Consider the following 14,100-nt stretch of genomic DNA (forward strand, 5'->3'; position numbering starts at 1 on the left):
ATGATCCAGGCCCCAGCTCGTCTCCAGGCCAGGCTGACAGTGTAGAACTCGGAGCAAGGGCAGCTCTGTTGACAAAGAAGTGTCCCCGCCCAGTTAGCTAAATATCCCTGATAAAAGAAGCCGGGGTTTCCCCACTCGCAAGTGCAAACAGACACCACCACAGAAAACTGCACCCGGGTTCATATGCACCTTCGCTGAAGGTTCTTCCAAACTGGCTTCTCATTTTGGGTGCCCAGGTTAGGACACGTTGGGCCTGGTTTTCAAGCAGGCTGGTCACTCAACTCTCGGGGGAGAAGCAGCTGCTCAGCCCCAGGGGTCCAACACAGATGGCCATTCCCCAAATCCAAGGACCAAAAGTCAGTGGGGCTCTTTTTGGAAATGACAGCCACGTGAATCAACAGCACCCGCACTTTTAACTCCAAGTCGGAAAAGCAATGGAAAGGCATTTTCCAGCTGTCCCGGTTACCCAGTATACGGTCTCCCAGGTGTCCCCATTAAAGGGACTGGAAAAATCTAGTAAACACATGACATGAAATCAATTCCTGACTGCCTGTGTAAGAGGTGCAAGGCTGTAGTTAAGTTCCAAAACTAGAAGGGGAGGCATATGCCCAGGGATCAAACCCTCTGATCCCAAGTTATTTTAGCACTTGCGAACTTTGATTGGGAATCCCTAGCTCTTATCTAGCATTTTGCAACAGAAGATTTGAAAGCACTTTACAAAGGAGGGATGCACCATTATCCCCATTGTACAGACAGGGAAACTGAGGCATGGGGAGGTGCCATAATTTGCCCAGGTTCACCCAGCAGGCCAGAGGCAGAACCAGAAACAGAACTCTGGTTTCTTTAATCCCAGTTCAGTATTTATCCACCAGGCCACACGGCCTCTTTTCAATCACAGATCACTTCACTGCACTTAGTCGGGGCACTAAGAAACAACCAGAATAAATTTATCTCAACATGATCCACCAACTAGCTGCTTCATAGATTTTAAGACCAGAACAAACTATAATAAGATCATTTAGTCTGATCTCACCACCACAGAGTTTCACCCAGTTACCCCTGTATTGAGCCAGACATATGTTGGACTAAAGAATAACTTCCAAGAAGGCATCCAGTCTTGATCTGTAGACATCCAGGGATGGAGAATCCACCACTGCCCTGTGGAGTTTGGTTTGATGGTTAAATGCCCTCACCGGTAGAAGTAAGCCACCACATTGTTAACTACAGTCACCAATTGCCAAATGCTCCATATGTCCCCATCATTTTGCAAATGGGGAAACTGAGGCCCAGACAACATGACGTATGAACTAGACAGTGGTTCTCAAACCAGGGGTCATGTCCCCTCCAGGGGTTGTGAGGTTATTACATGGCGGGGTCACGAGCTGTCCACCTCCACCCCCAAACCCCGCTTTGCCTCCAGCATTTAGAATAGTGTTTAATATTTAAAAACGTGGTTTTAATGTATAAAGGGGGGGTCACACTCAGAGGCTTGCTGTCTGAACGGGGTCACCAATACAAATCTTTGAGAACCTCTGAACTAGGAGGCTCTTTAAGGAGGTGCTGTAGTGTGGTTTGCAGATACCAGAAGGAAGAGAACTGCAGACAAACATAAGAGAATTGATGGGGGGGGGTTACATAATTTCCCCCCACCTCCATGAAGATTGTTTCATAAATTGGCCTTCACAACAGTTCCTGTTCAGTTCACCCCTCCGCTCTGGCTGAATGCCCATGAGCAGAGGCTCACGCTGGGTCTCCTGTCTGGGGAGATGGTTTTGCGGACGGTGGGACCGGACACCTGCCCCAGCTCCCTCTGGAGAAGTTCCCACTCCTTCTCCAGGAGGTGGTTGTCCTCCCGCCAGAAGAGAGACTCGCTCACGTCGCCACTCATGCCTTCCTCTGAACATCAGAACACGAGGTGCCGTTCACCACGATGCCTTGGTAGGCTAGAGACTCCTGGGAGCAAGAGAGATTCCACACACACACACACACACGGCAGCTCCCTGGCAGAGTCCAACCCGGCAGCTGTGGCTTCTCTTCTCCCGCTGAACTGGAGTTGCTACCTATTTCCCCTGCAGAAAAGCAGAGGAGGCCAACGACTGAATGAGCCACGGTGGTCTAACTCCCCTCTCATCCTTATAGGTGACCCCGTAGGTCAGAGGGGCAGGACTTTGGCTGGACAGTGCTGGGGAAGGCTACCCCAGGGCTGTGGATAAACAGGGAAGTTTGGTCTCTGGGACTCTCAATCCAGCACATATTCCTAGGGCCAAATCCCCATGAAAAAACCCCTGACAATAAAAACAAAGCTGGGCCCAGCGTCCCGGCAAGAAGCAGCCCCACCACCAGCACGAAGGGATGGAGAAAATAGCCCTTGAAGAAGCCACAAGCCATCATAGGAGCCAATCCCCCGTCAGTGCTGGGCTTTGGGCCCATCTCCCACAGAAAGGGGTAAAACTGACCCCTAGAGAAAGCCCGAGAGGATGCTCTGCAGGCAGCTCGGCAGGGATTCTGGCAGGATGCCGTGAGAAAGGCGGCTCCACAGACCTCTGAGCCGAGGCAGAACCAAGGGAGACCGTTCCCCACACGCGCTCCCAGCCCCAGGCCTGCGCCCGTCCAAACACAGCATCAGGGGAACGTTCCAAGTGTGCTTTACGAGCAGCAGCCGCCAACGTCCGTTGTCCCGACCCCCAGCTGGTTCGTCCCCTTGTGACCTGGCAACGCCAAGCACCGTGATGTCGCTGCCGGGCGCGGACCTGGCCTGAGCCCTTCCCATCACAGCAGGTTGATGTCGTCCAAATAGCCAACCAAGACCACATCCCTGACGTCCTTGAAGACCTTGCGGATGTTCTGCGTATCCGTGGCACAGGTGTAGTGGCGGTAGAGGCATCTGGATTTGGAGGCCAACTTGGAGGGTCTCTGCCCTGCGTCACGGTGGACAGCTGAGCATCGCTTGTACGTGTCCACGTACATCTCCAGAATGAACTTCTTCGCCGCCTCCGCATCCCGCTTGGGTCCTGACGTAGAACAAGAACAGACCTCAGCAGGGCTTTGGCACTGAAAGCCAGGCTGGCTCCAGCACACGGGGCAGAACGGGAAGTCACGGTCGTGGCGGTCACGGCATTCTCTGTACGAGTGACTGTGGACGGGGCAGTCCCCCTTTGGTCTATGGCAACAAAACCTTGATTATTCATTTTAAGCCAGTGCCGGGCAACCCCCCCAGTCAAAGAGCAGCATCCCATTGTGCTAGTTGCTGAGCCAATAAATAGCAAAGACAACAGCCTGTGCCCCAGAGAGCCTACAGAGCTGTCCCTGATTGGGAACCCTCCCCACACATGCAGAGTTAGTGAGAGAGGTTTACGTGTTACCAGCTGGAGCCTGGGCTATTTTGGACCAGAGTAAGGGCAGAGGATACACGCAGGGTCATCCCCCCCGACCCTGCCCCGTTTCTCTGCATGCCAATAAAGCAAGTAACCCAGTAACAAAGCAGCGGTGGATGGAATTATGGTCTCTGCGATGGCTTGAGTGCGGGAGGACCACTGGGGAGAAGTTCGCTTGTGGCTCTTTCTGTAACAGACAATGGGAGCGATCTGCTCCAGAGCTGCTCTCTACGAGCACGTGCTCTGCTTCTGGAGAGCCCCCAGGTGTCGGTCTTCATGCGGCACGGCACCTCGAGGCGGGAGTTACCTGGGAAGCTGGGGAAGTAAGCAGCCAGGTCCGAGTGGGTGATCTTGTCCTCCAGGAGGTCAGTTTTGTTTAAGAAGAGGATCACGGAGGCGCTCTGGAACCAGGGCAGCTCCAGGATGGTTCTGAACAGGGCCAGGCTCTCCCTCATCCGATTCTGCACCCGGGGGTGGGAGACACAGATGACACCCATCAGCCCTCTCCTCAGCCCCCTTTGCTCCCAGAATGCCCTATGTGAGTCAAAGAGGACTCAGGCAAGGAACACAGTAGCCCAGATGCAGGGAAGGAGGCAGTCCCTTGAGCCAGACATCTGAGTAGAGAACGGAGCCCCTCCAGACATGCTTGCTAGTGAGATATATACCCCCAGGTCTTGTGGCAGGGAAGGTTACTGGTTTAATCGCCCCCCCACCCCGGCACATCTCCTTAGGACTCCTTACCTCCTCGCTATTCTCCTCCAGGCACTGGTCGTACTCACTGAGGGAAGCCAGGTAAATCAGGGCAATAACGTTTTCGAAACAGTGTATCCACTTCTTGCGCTCCGACTTCTGCCCACCCACATCCACGATCCTACAGGGAGCCGGGAGTACAGGGGCGTCAGAGAGGCACTGACTCCTAGTATGTATGCAGCATTTACAGGACTCCCTTTGCCCCAGAAGGCGTGTCAAAGCTGGGTGTAGCAACAGCGACAAGCAGCCAGCTCTGGGGTGGAGGATAGCAACTCCACAGCACACAGCAACACCAGGGGTGGGATTCACCTGCCTGAAGCTGGAGTGGGTAGGAGGCATGACTGTGAGGAAGGCAGACTAGAGATACATCCCGGGCTCTTGGTCTTGGACTATCAGGTTCTGTTACCATCCAGCTCGATTGGAACCAGGAGCTCCTAACCTAGCTGCTTACATGACGCCTCACTTGCACATAGAGGACATGGCCTGGATTGGATCCGTGCTGGAACAGCAGCAAAGACAGGGCAGGGAACCCCATGCAGGTCTGACTGCTTTGCAGCAGCTTCACCTTAAGATCATCTTCTGCATCGAGAAGCGGTATTCACTGATGCCGGTCGTCGGCATGCGGCTCCTCAGGACATCCTGCGCTGTTGGGACATAACAGTCGTCCGCGATACGCTCCAGGCTGGACAGAAAACTGCAAAACAGCCAGGAAACGAGGAGGAAGTCAGTCCCTTGGGCATCTCATCCGAGAGGACCTCAAAGCACTTTACAGAACACTCAGCCCTACAGTAAGGCAGCGATCGTGTCCCCATTTCCGCAGATGGGAGGGGAAGCGAAGACAGACGTGGAGAGAGGCAGGGCAGGGAAGAGAACACCCGCGTCCTGACTCCCAGCCCTGTGCTCTAACCACACAACCATTACCCCGTCCTATTAAGGCGTAACAGTCTGGGCAGAGCTTGCGGCAGCCTGGAGCCATTTATCACTGATGGGCAAAACCCAGAGAATGTCAGTTCAGAGAAGCACCCTAACATTTCAGGTGCTTTGGTCAAGGAGTTAGGCTGGAAGACACCTGGGAGGATCCGGCATCTGGGTGGACTCAGGAGACTTATGATTCGTTGCTACTTCAGGCCATGGACCAAGCACAAAACCAAAAACGAGTGTGTTTAAATATCTAAAGAAAAATTTAAAATACATTAACATATAATAGGGTTTATTGAGTGTATTACCACAGCATCCAGAGCGCCCAGCAGACACGAAGACCCTGCTGCGCAAGGTGCTGTACATACACATCGTAAGAGACAGCCTCTGCCCTGAATATCTTACAGGCTAAAATAGACAGGATAGGTGGAAGAGGAGACAGACACAGAGAGGAGCAGTAAATTGCTCAAGGTCATAGAGCAGGTCAGGCTGAGAATAACCCAGGTCTCCTGACTCCCAGCCCAGTGCCCTACGCAGCAGGTCACACCGCCTCTCCCACAAAACCCCTTTTCGTCCCAGAAACCTCGACCGCAAGGCAAATTGAAACCCTGGGAAAGCTGTTTGATGTGTCACCCAGCAGGAGCAGCAGTGGTCTCACACGCTCGTTACAGCCTGCAGGGGTGACTCACTACAGGGCTGAGTCCAGTAAGTGATATTCCCTCCGTCTCTCGTAGCAGGTCCGGATCCCCGCGTCCCTCCATAGGCTTTCAATGGCGTTTGTGTATGGCCTGTTCAAGGCCGCCACCTTCGAAGCATCTACCCCCATGACCAGCTTGGCGTTTTCCTAGAAGCAGGAGAAATGGGGGGGATGGGGAGGGGGGAAAGTTACATAAAGGGGGAGCAGCTGCTTTCTTGGAAACTTCCAGAAAAAACTTCTCTCCCCTCTCTGCAAGGACAAATCAGAACAGCGCAGGCCTGGGGGTTATATTAACAAAGGGAGTACAGCCTAGTGCACTGACCAGGAGACAAGGGGCCAGGACTCCTGGGTTCTAGTCAGGGCCCTGCCTCTGATTCGCTTTCTAGCCCTAGCCACGTAACCTAGGGCTCAGTTTTCCATCCACACGCACAGACTGCATTACTGTAGGATCTGAGCATCTCCCGGTCCTTAATGCATTTATCCTCACCGGTCCCCTGGGGAGGGAAGGCAGTGCTAGTATTCCCATTTCACAGAGGAGAAACTGAGGCACGGGGCAGCCAAGTGACCTGCTCCGGCTCGCGCAGGAAGTCAGTAAGCAGAAAAATTCCTTTCTAGTCTCCTCAGCCTTGGGGGACCATGCATCTCTCTTCCCTGGACAAGGAGCCATTGCTCCTGCCATGGAGTGAAGAGGGGCCGCTCGCTCAACCTCCAGCTCTTGACAGAACCACTCTGGAATACACTGGCCTGTTGTGACACCTCCCTTTGCTTTGCACCAACTGCCCTTGGCTCTCCTGTGCGGACTGGCCGGGCTCCTCCCTGGACAAAAACAGGGGGGTGTTGCTGCATTCTACTAGGCTCCAGCTTTCCAGGTAGGTGGGGCTCAGATCCTCAGCTGATGTCAATCAGCACCACTCCATTATCTGCAACGGCGCTAAGTCGATTTACACCCAGGCTGGCTCGGGGCATCCCGCTGCTTCCAATCCCCATCCAGCAGCTGACTGGCAGGGTTCTCCCTGTCTGGGCCGCCCTCCGTACTTACCACGTTCTCTGGCCGGGCGTAAGGGATCTGCAGAGTCTCCATGGCTCCAATCATGGCCTGCATGGAGGCAAAGACGTTCTGATACACCAGCTTGGCAAAGTCTTTGCGATCCTCTTCTGAATAGCCCGCCCCGTGGATTATCCGCAGCTGTTTGATGAATGTGCTCTTCCCGCTTTCCCCAGTGCCTGTTGGCCTCAGACAGGAGAGAGACCTTAGACTTCCTCGGGGAGATGGGGTCATGAACCTGGTGGGGAACCTGAGGGTCACCCACAATCAAGAGTCAAGGGGCAAGTACTTCATAGCCACTCCCTGGCCCCACAGACAGACTGTTTGACCATGCCGAATCTGGGAGGTTGCAACAGGAAATGGTCTGCGACATAGAATATCAAGGTTGGAAGGGACCTCAGGAGGTCATCTAGTCCAACCCCCTGCTCAAAGCAGGATCAATCCCCAATTTTTGCCCCAGATCCCGAAATGGCCCCCTCAAGGATTGAACTCACAACTCTGGGTTTAGCAGGCCAATGCTCACACCACCGAGCTATTCCTCCCCCTGGGATATGCCTCCATCAAGGAGGGGGAGAGGGAGATCACATGTCCTCCCCCTCCCCCCCAATTTTAACTATCCTATTGCTGTCTCTCCATGAGGCTGCAGGAGAAGTGCATTTCCTGTCGGGTGAGCCTCTCAATTCTTTTCCACGTGGAAAAGCCACAGCAGAGAGGACACGGGTTGAAGGGGTTCTGAAGCCTGAGCTCTCCTACCAGCCCTGGAGATGCCTGGAGACTTCAGATTCTGGGACTGTCGGGTCAATTCTTCCTTTCGCCAGCACTAAAGAGCGCACCACCTGGGAATGCCAGCTGACTCTGTCCCATTAACAAGGGATCTGAGACCAAGGCTAGTATATCTAGCCCTTGGTTCCATAGGCTGGAAGGGGCCTCCTGGCCACCAGTCCAGTCCCCTGCTAATCCCAGGTCACCCCATCATAGAATCTCATTCAGAGACCCATCAAGCTCTGTCTTGAAGCTAATTAGGTTGTTTGCCCCCACTACTCCCCTGGGGAGGTTGTTGCAGAACCTTCCTCCCCCGATGGTTAGAAACCTTCTTCTCATCGCCAGCCTAAGTTGATTCATGGCCAGTTTACCCCATTTGTCCTTCTGCTAATATTCTCCTTTAGCTGAAATATCTCCCTGGCTTTTACACACACATACCCGCCCACGACGTATTTAGGGAGAGCAATCAGATCCCCACTCAGCCTTTGTTTTGCTGGTTAAACGAGCCAAGCTCTCATCTCCTCTCATAAGACAGGGCATCCAGTCTCCTGACCATCCTGGTAGCCTTCCTCTGAACCTGTTCCAGTTTGAACTCCTCTTTCCTGAGCAGCAGGGACTGGTGGAGGCCGTACGCTCCCCTTGGAGCAAGCCTGGTATTCATCTGCAACAACTCTCCCATACAACGGCAAAAGCAGTTTCTCCAATGCAGGCTGGATGAGGGTTGGAGAGTAGGAGTGAAGGAAACCTTTGGACAACAGAGATTTGGGGGAGACCCGCCGTCCTTCCTCCCCTTTGGCTACAATGCATAAATCCCTCATTATGGCTCCCCTCCCCCATGTTCTCCGCCAAACTGTCATCCTGTGTAAACAAAGCTGCGTGGGCCACAGAGTAACTCACCTAGTAAAAGTAGCTTCAGCTCCATCCTGTCTCGCTTTTTCTGGTCTCTCAGTATTTTGTTGATTTCTTTATCTAACACAACAGCAGCTTTATCTTCTTCCGACAGGAAATAAGGGCACTTCTGACAACAGCAGAAACACCAAGCCATGGTGTGGGAAAGATCTGATCCCGATGGGGAAAGCAGAGAGAAATGCCACACTTTATAGCACAGAGAAGTAACGCTGCCTCCCAATATAGAGGAATCCTGGTGGGAGCAAGGCAGAATGTACCCACCACGGTGCCCTTTTAAACTGGGCTCGGGAATGCTTGGTGAGCCCTTAATCACACATGCTCCAACCTCTGGGGCTGGGGTCTCTGCACTCAGCTTCTCTGAGAACTGCGGTAGCAAAGGTTTCTGGTGGGGGGATTACTTATCCCCCGAGACCGGACATTAATTCAATTCATGCACGCCTCTTTTCCTGCCATTTCTGGCAAAGATACATCTCTACACCGCTTCGTCCCCCCCCACCCCGAAGAAAACCATAATGTTCGACAGCTCTGCAAAAGTTAGCTGCAGAGTGGCTGGTTTCTGGTGACAAAGGGAAAGCAGAACGTCTCGTCGTGGCAGGTGTTTCAAATTTCATCAGAAAAACAAACCCAACCAGAAAGGACGGGGTCGGGGGGGTGGAATCTCTGTTCCAAGAAGCGTTCAAATGATCTTGATTTAAAATTCCCCCAGGATGAGGATTAAAATATCCTTCTCAAACCGAAATTCAGCCTCTCTGAAACATGCCTTGGCTCGTCAGTCCTTAGACAAATCCAGTTTCCAAGACAGAGATATTTAGGTTGCCTCTTGCTTAAACCATAAGGGAGCTCTCTGTGTCAGGAACAGCGATGCATAAGAAACCCTCCCATTCTGAGAAACTCACCACCTACCCCACCCTCCTTCTCAGGCCTGGGCAACAGGTCTGGACTAACCCAGAGAAGTACTGAAACTCCCACACCCTGCTCACATAAGACAGCTGGGGGGGGGGGGGGAATCCCCTATGCGCAAACAGCTCTCTCCTTCCCCCCTGTACATCACAGATCCTCCTGCCCAAAGAGGGGAGCGGAACGGAATCTCAGACATCTAAAGCGTTGAGTTCTTCAGATGACAGGCCACCCCGCCCATGTGGTGAGCATTCTCTTCTGCACTGTGACAACCGCCTTTCAATTTCTACCACATGTTCCATCCCCACTCATTGGCGGATAGAGCACAAACATTTTGCAGAAAGATCATTCTTTGCATTGCACAGCACCTTACACCTAAGGCTCTCAGAGTGCTGCTGAAACATCAGCAAATTAAGCCTCTCAACTGCCCTGTTTGAAGTGGTTGAGGGTAAGTGACTTGCCCATAAATCCCACAGGCAGTCCACGGCAGAACCAGCAACAGAACTAGGAATCCAGTCACTGTCCCTCACTCTAGGCACTTAGGGCTAATTGCGTTACCCTTACACATGCTGAGAACTATCGGACGCTGCAAGTATCCCTAACAGAATCAATGGGACTAGAGACAGAGTAAGGTACCACTTGATTTGAGTAAGAATGGTAACAGCAGCCCATAAAACAGCCATCCCTTGGCTTCTACTAGCTGCGAGAGCCCATGAAATCACTGGTGATGATTCATGCATGCCTGTGGAGGGCCAGACTAGTTTGGGTTCTACTTGTTCACAATGGAAGTGAAACACACTCGGTGGGGAATTAAATGAGAAGCGAGTCAAGAAACTGTTGAAAACTTGAAATGAAAAAAATACAAAATGCAAGCGTCTTGAAGTTACAAGTTCAGATTATACGCGTGGGAACTTCCTGCCTGTAAACAGGACTGGTTTGACTGGTCTGCCTTCTACATAACCCCAAGACAAGCACGGGCAGTCAGAGGGAGAGCTTTCAATCCCCCCTTGCACACCAGTGAGGTTCTTCAACACTGAACCAGAGAAGTGAGAAGGGATTAAGTCTGCATTAACCCATGAGAGTGAACATTCAGTGCTGATAGTTTGCAGGAGGTTTGTAACTGGGGACACCTGCCCGCTTGGAATCGACACGCTCAGTTTGGGTTTTATTTTTCCAGGCGCACGTCTAAGCATCCTGGATTTGCTGAGAACCGGAAAGAAGATTCATTACAAAAGCCTGTCCTATTTCCAATACCAGTGGAAATATTTTTTTTTTTTTAAAGGAAGAAATCAGACCCATATTGGGACCCTCCGTTGAAGGACTTGTCGTCATGGGATCTCCAGGCCAAAATTTTGGCAAAGATTCAAACAAGCATCCACAGAAGGAGTGTTTCTCTTATTCAGCCCCTATCACAATTAAAACTCCTCTTTACTCTGCACTGCATCAGCCTATAACTGACAGTTGCAGTGATTTGTGAGAAAAACCAGCTGCCCAGAAGGAAAGGATTAAAGTTTCGGCCTTCAGGGATGCCAGAAATGTGACAGGATGTCTGGACTGCTGATGCACCAAGCATGATTCATGCCCAAGCAACGAGGATGGGCTGGAGGCAGTCAGGCAGGTGAGGAAACAAGGGTATGGCTACAAGACGGTGCTACGCTGCCAAGTGGAGGCTTCCTGCAGGGGTGCAAACCCTTCCGTAAATGTAAGAGGTGGTGGCTGGGTCAGTGGAAAAATTTGTCTGTTAAGGTAGCTGTGGCTGGGGAGGGGACACGGGCTGGGGGGTGTTAGGTTGACCTAAGTACATTGCACAGGGTGCAAAAAATGTTCACAGCTAGGTTGTGATGTAGCTAGGTCGTGATGTAGCTAGGTCGACCTGAATTGTAGGTATAGGGCAGAGTAAGAGGAGTCTCTATAGAAACAAAAGGATGACCATAAGAACTGTCTCTCTCTTATCCATTTGGTTTCATAGCTTGTTAATTCTTGAATTTTACCACACTAGTGTTCTGTCAGCATATAGAGAGAGGAGACCGTCAAGTTTACAACAGGGAAAATCCAGCACAAGTAGATTGTTATGAAACACTAGAATTATCGAAGGACAGTTACAGAAAAGGGGCCAGATTTACAAAGATGGTGAAAAAGACCACCAGGTGCTAAGGGAGTTGGGTGTCTATAAACCTTTGTAAATCGGACCCACAGCTGCAACCCGCTTCCCTTCTGAAGCCTCATTTTAACGCCTCTCTGTTATTTTGGGTGTGGAACATTCATTTGAGCTGAAAGGTGCCAGATTTCAAGGGAAAAAAAAACCCACAACATTCTCCTTCGTCTTCAGAGTTAAAGTTTCAAAGAGTATTTGTCAATTGACTTTTTCAAGTTACAAGGTAGTGATAATGAATCCGATCTGAAATTTTACTTTTGTCTACCGTTCATCTCCCCATCGTGTAAGAACAGCCTTTACGATCCTTATTATGTGTGTCGTAGTGGCGATTAGGAGCCCCAACCAGGGACCAGGACCTCACGGTGCGAGACACTGTATGCATGCCCAATGGAAATGTAGTCCCTGCCTCAAGACATTTACCATCTAAAGTAATTTCAAGTTTTTCACATGTTTCAAACTCCTTAGAGAGCATTGGGAGCCAGCCTGATGGGCAGAAAATAGGCTGTAATCAAAGTGATTAGTGGGTTTTGCCGAGGACAGTGCTGGGCCCAATCCTGCTTTCACAGACTTCAACAAGGATATTTTTTTGAAATTGGCTTCAATGGGAGCAGGATTGGGCTGGAGAGTTTGTGAGCACCTGCTGCCCTCTTTTGGCCAGTAGCAGCTTCTGTTCTTCCAAACAGTCTTTCTAAAACGGACACTTCAATTAGTATACATGTGTCTGAAGTGCTTTCCTAATGGAAGACTGAGTAAGGGAGCTGCTCAGTTGAGACAGGCACTCCTATGTGTTAAGGTTTCTTTAAAACCTTCAATCTCAGTTTTTAACAGAGAACTGCAAAGCAAAAACTGAGTTAAACCCAGATTTCTAAACAGGCTGTTAAGAGGTATTATTCAGAAAAGACCAGTAAGCCGGCTCAGATAGATTGGAAACTCTTGGGTAACAAGTGCCTTTTTGTTTTCTGTTTACATGGCACCTAGTACAATTAGGTCTTAGTCTATAATGGGGGCTCCTAAGTATTACCACAATACAAATAATTTCTAGCCAGGCTGTTTGTAAGTTGCAACTTGTTCTGCTGAAAACTTCCATCTCCTCCTGTATCTCTTAACCTCAATGAGGCTCCTCATGTGAGGTAACAGGACCGTTTACACGGAGAGAGGTTTCCAGGATTAGGTCACAGCCTTGTGTTATTTTCTTCCTTGGAAATTCACTTGGTGCTGAAGATGGTATATGTAGCATGAACTGTTTGAAGGTAGCAAATGCATGAGGGACAGTACAGGTTTCCCTGAGACAGCGGCTATTTGCAGGTGTAAACTCTTCAGGGCAAGGAATGTGACCTCCTGCCAACTGTGGTAGATAACTTAAGTGAAGCGGTGCCAAAAGGGATTTTCATAGAAGAAAAGTTAAACAATTTTTAAAATGTTATGGTTAGTGGGGTATTGAGCACAGAAGTTCTCCCCACCACAGACCCCCTCCATTTTCATTTTTACTTTGCAGTTCTGTTAAGAAGGGTTCCCCAGGCTTTCCTAAAATACAGTGAAATGGCCCTTCCAAAATAATGCATAGAAGGGAGGGAGGGTTGGAACACTAGACTTCATAGTTTTAAACCTTTGCTTCTATTAATAGTAGTAATTAGGGCTGTCAAGTGATTAAAAAAATTGATCATGATTAATTGTACTGTTAAACAATAGAATACCATTTGGATGTTTTCTACATTTTCAAATATATTGATTTCATTTACAACAAAGAACAATGTACAGTACTCACTTTATTTTTATTATAAATATTTGTGCTGTAAAAACAAAAGAAACAGTATTTTTCAATTCACCACATACAAGTACTGTAGTGCAATCTCTTTATGATGAAAGTTGAACTTACAAATGTAGAATTATGTACAAAAAACTGCATTCAAAAATAAAATATAAAACCTTAGAGCCTACAAGTCCACTCAGTCCTACTTCTTGTTCAGCCAATCGTTCAGACAAACAAGTCAGTTTACATTTGCAGGAGATAATGCTGCCCGCTTCTCATTTACAATGCCATCTGAAAGTGAGAACAGGCGTTCGCATGGCACTGTTTTAGCCGGCGTCGCAAGATATTTACATGCCAGATGCACTAAAGATCCATATGTCCCTTCATGCTTCAACCCCTATTCCAGAGGACATGGGTCTATGCTGATAAGGGATTCTGCTCAATAACAATCCAAAGCATAGCAGACTGACACGTTAATTATCCACCAGCGGATGCCACCAGCAGAAGGTTGATTTTCTTTTTTGATGGTTCAGATTCTGTAGTTTCCACATCAGAGTGTTGCTCTTTTACGACTTCTGAAAGCATGCTCCACACCCCGTCCCTCTCAGATTTTGGAAGGCACTTCAGATTCTTAAACTTTGGGTCGAGTGCTGTAGCTATCTTTAGAAATCTCACATCGGTACCTTCTCTGTGTTGTCAAATCTGCAGTGAAAGTGTTCTTAAAACGAACATGGGCTGGTCATCATCTGAGACTGCTGTAACATGAAATATATGGCAGAATGCGGATAAAACAGAGCAGGAGACATATTATTCTTCCCCAAGGAGTTCAGTCAAAATTTAATG

General features: G+C 49.9%; 1 protein-coding gene across 2 annotated transcripts; it reads right to left on the minus strand.

The window, feature by feature from the left end:
• Window positions 1–1,434: 1,434 nt before the first annotated feature.
• GNA15 (G protein subunit alpha 15) lies at window positions 1,435–9,300 on the minus strand. 2 transcript variants are annotated; one of them, XM_077842121.1, is made up of 7 exons: window positions 8,444–9,300; window positions 6,779–6,963; window positions 5,732–5,886; window positions 4,690–4,818; window positions 4,116–4,245; window positions 3,682–3,835; window positions 1,435–3,011 (listed from the first exon to the last, which is right to left on the minus strand). In XM_077842121.1, the coding sequence occupies exons 1-7, from the start codon at window positions 8,589–8,591 to the stop codon at window positions 2,770–2,772; spliced, it is 1,143 nt and encodes a 380-aa protein (XP_077698247.1). In that variant the 5' UTR covers window positions 8,592–9,300; the 3' UTR covers window positions 1,435–2,769. The 2 variants fall into 2 exon arrangements, with proteins under 2 accessions (XP_077698247.1, XP_077698248.1); XM_077842122.1 differs by having other exon boundaries at window positions 6,779–7,022; window positions 8,444–8,542.
• Between the last annotated feature and the right edge of the window lie 4,800 nt (window positions 9,301–14,100).

The sequence above is a fragment of the Eretmochelys imbricata genome, chromosome 25 (assembly GCF_965152235.1).
Source record: "Eretmochelys imbricata isolate rEreImb1 chromosome 25, rEreImb1.hap1, whole genome shotgun sequence".
NCBI lineage: Eukaryota > Metazoa > Chordata > Testudines > Cheloniidae > Eretmochelys > Eretmochelys imbricata.

Coding starts and splice junctions, on each gene's coding strand:
- GNA15 (XM_077842121.1), bottom strand. CDS start 8,591: ATGGCTTGGTGTTTCTGCTGTTGTCAGAAGTGCCCTTATTTCCTGTCG. Junction 4,819..5,731: donor TTACTGGACTCAGCCCTGTA/GTGAGTCACCCC, acceptor GCTGTTTTGCAG/TTTTCTGTCCAGCCTGGAGC. Junction 4,246..4,689: donor ATGCAGAAGATGATCTTAAG/GTGAAGCTGCTG, acceptor GGCTCCCTGTAG/GATCGTGGATGTGGGTGGGC.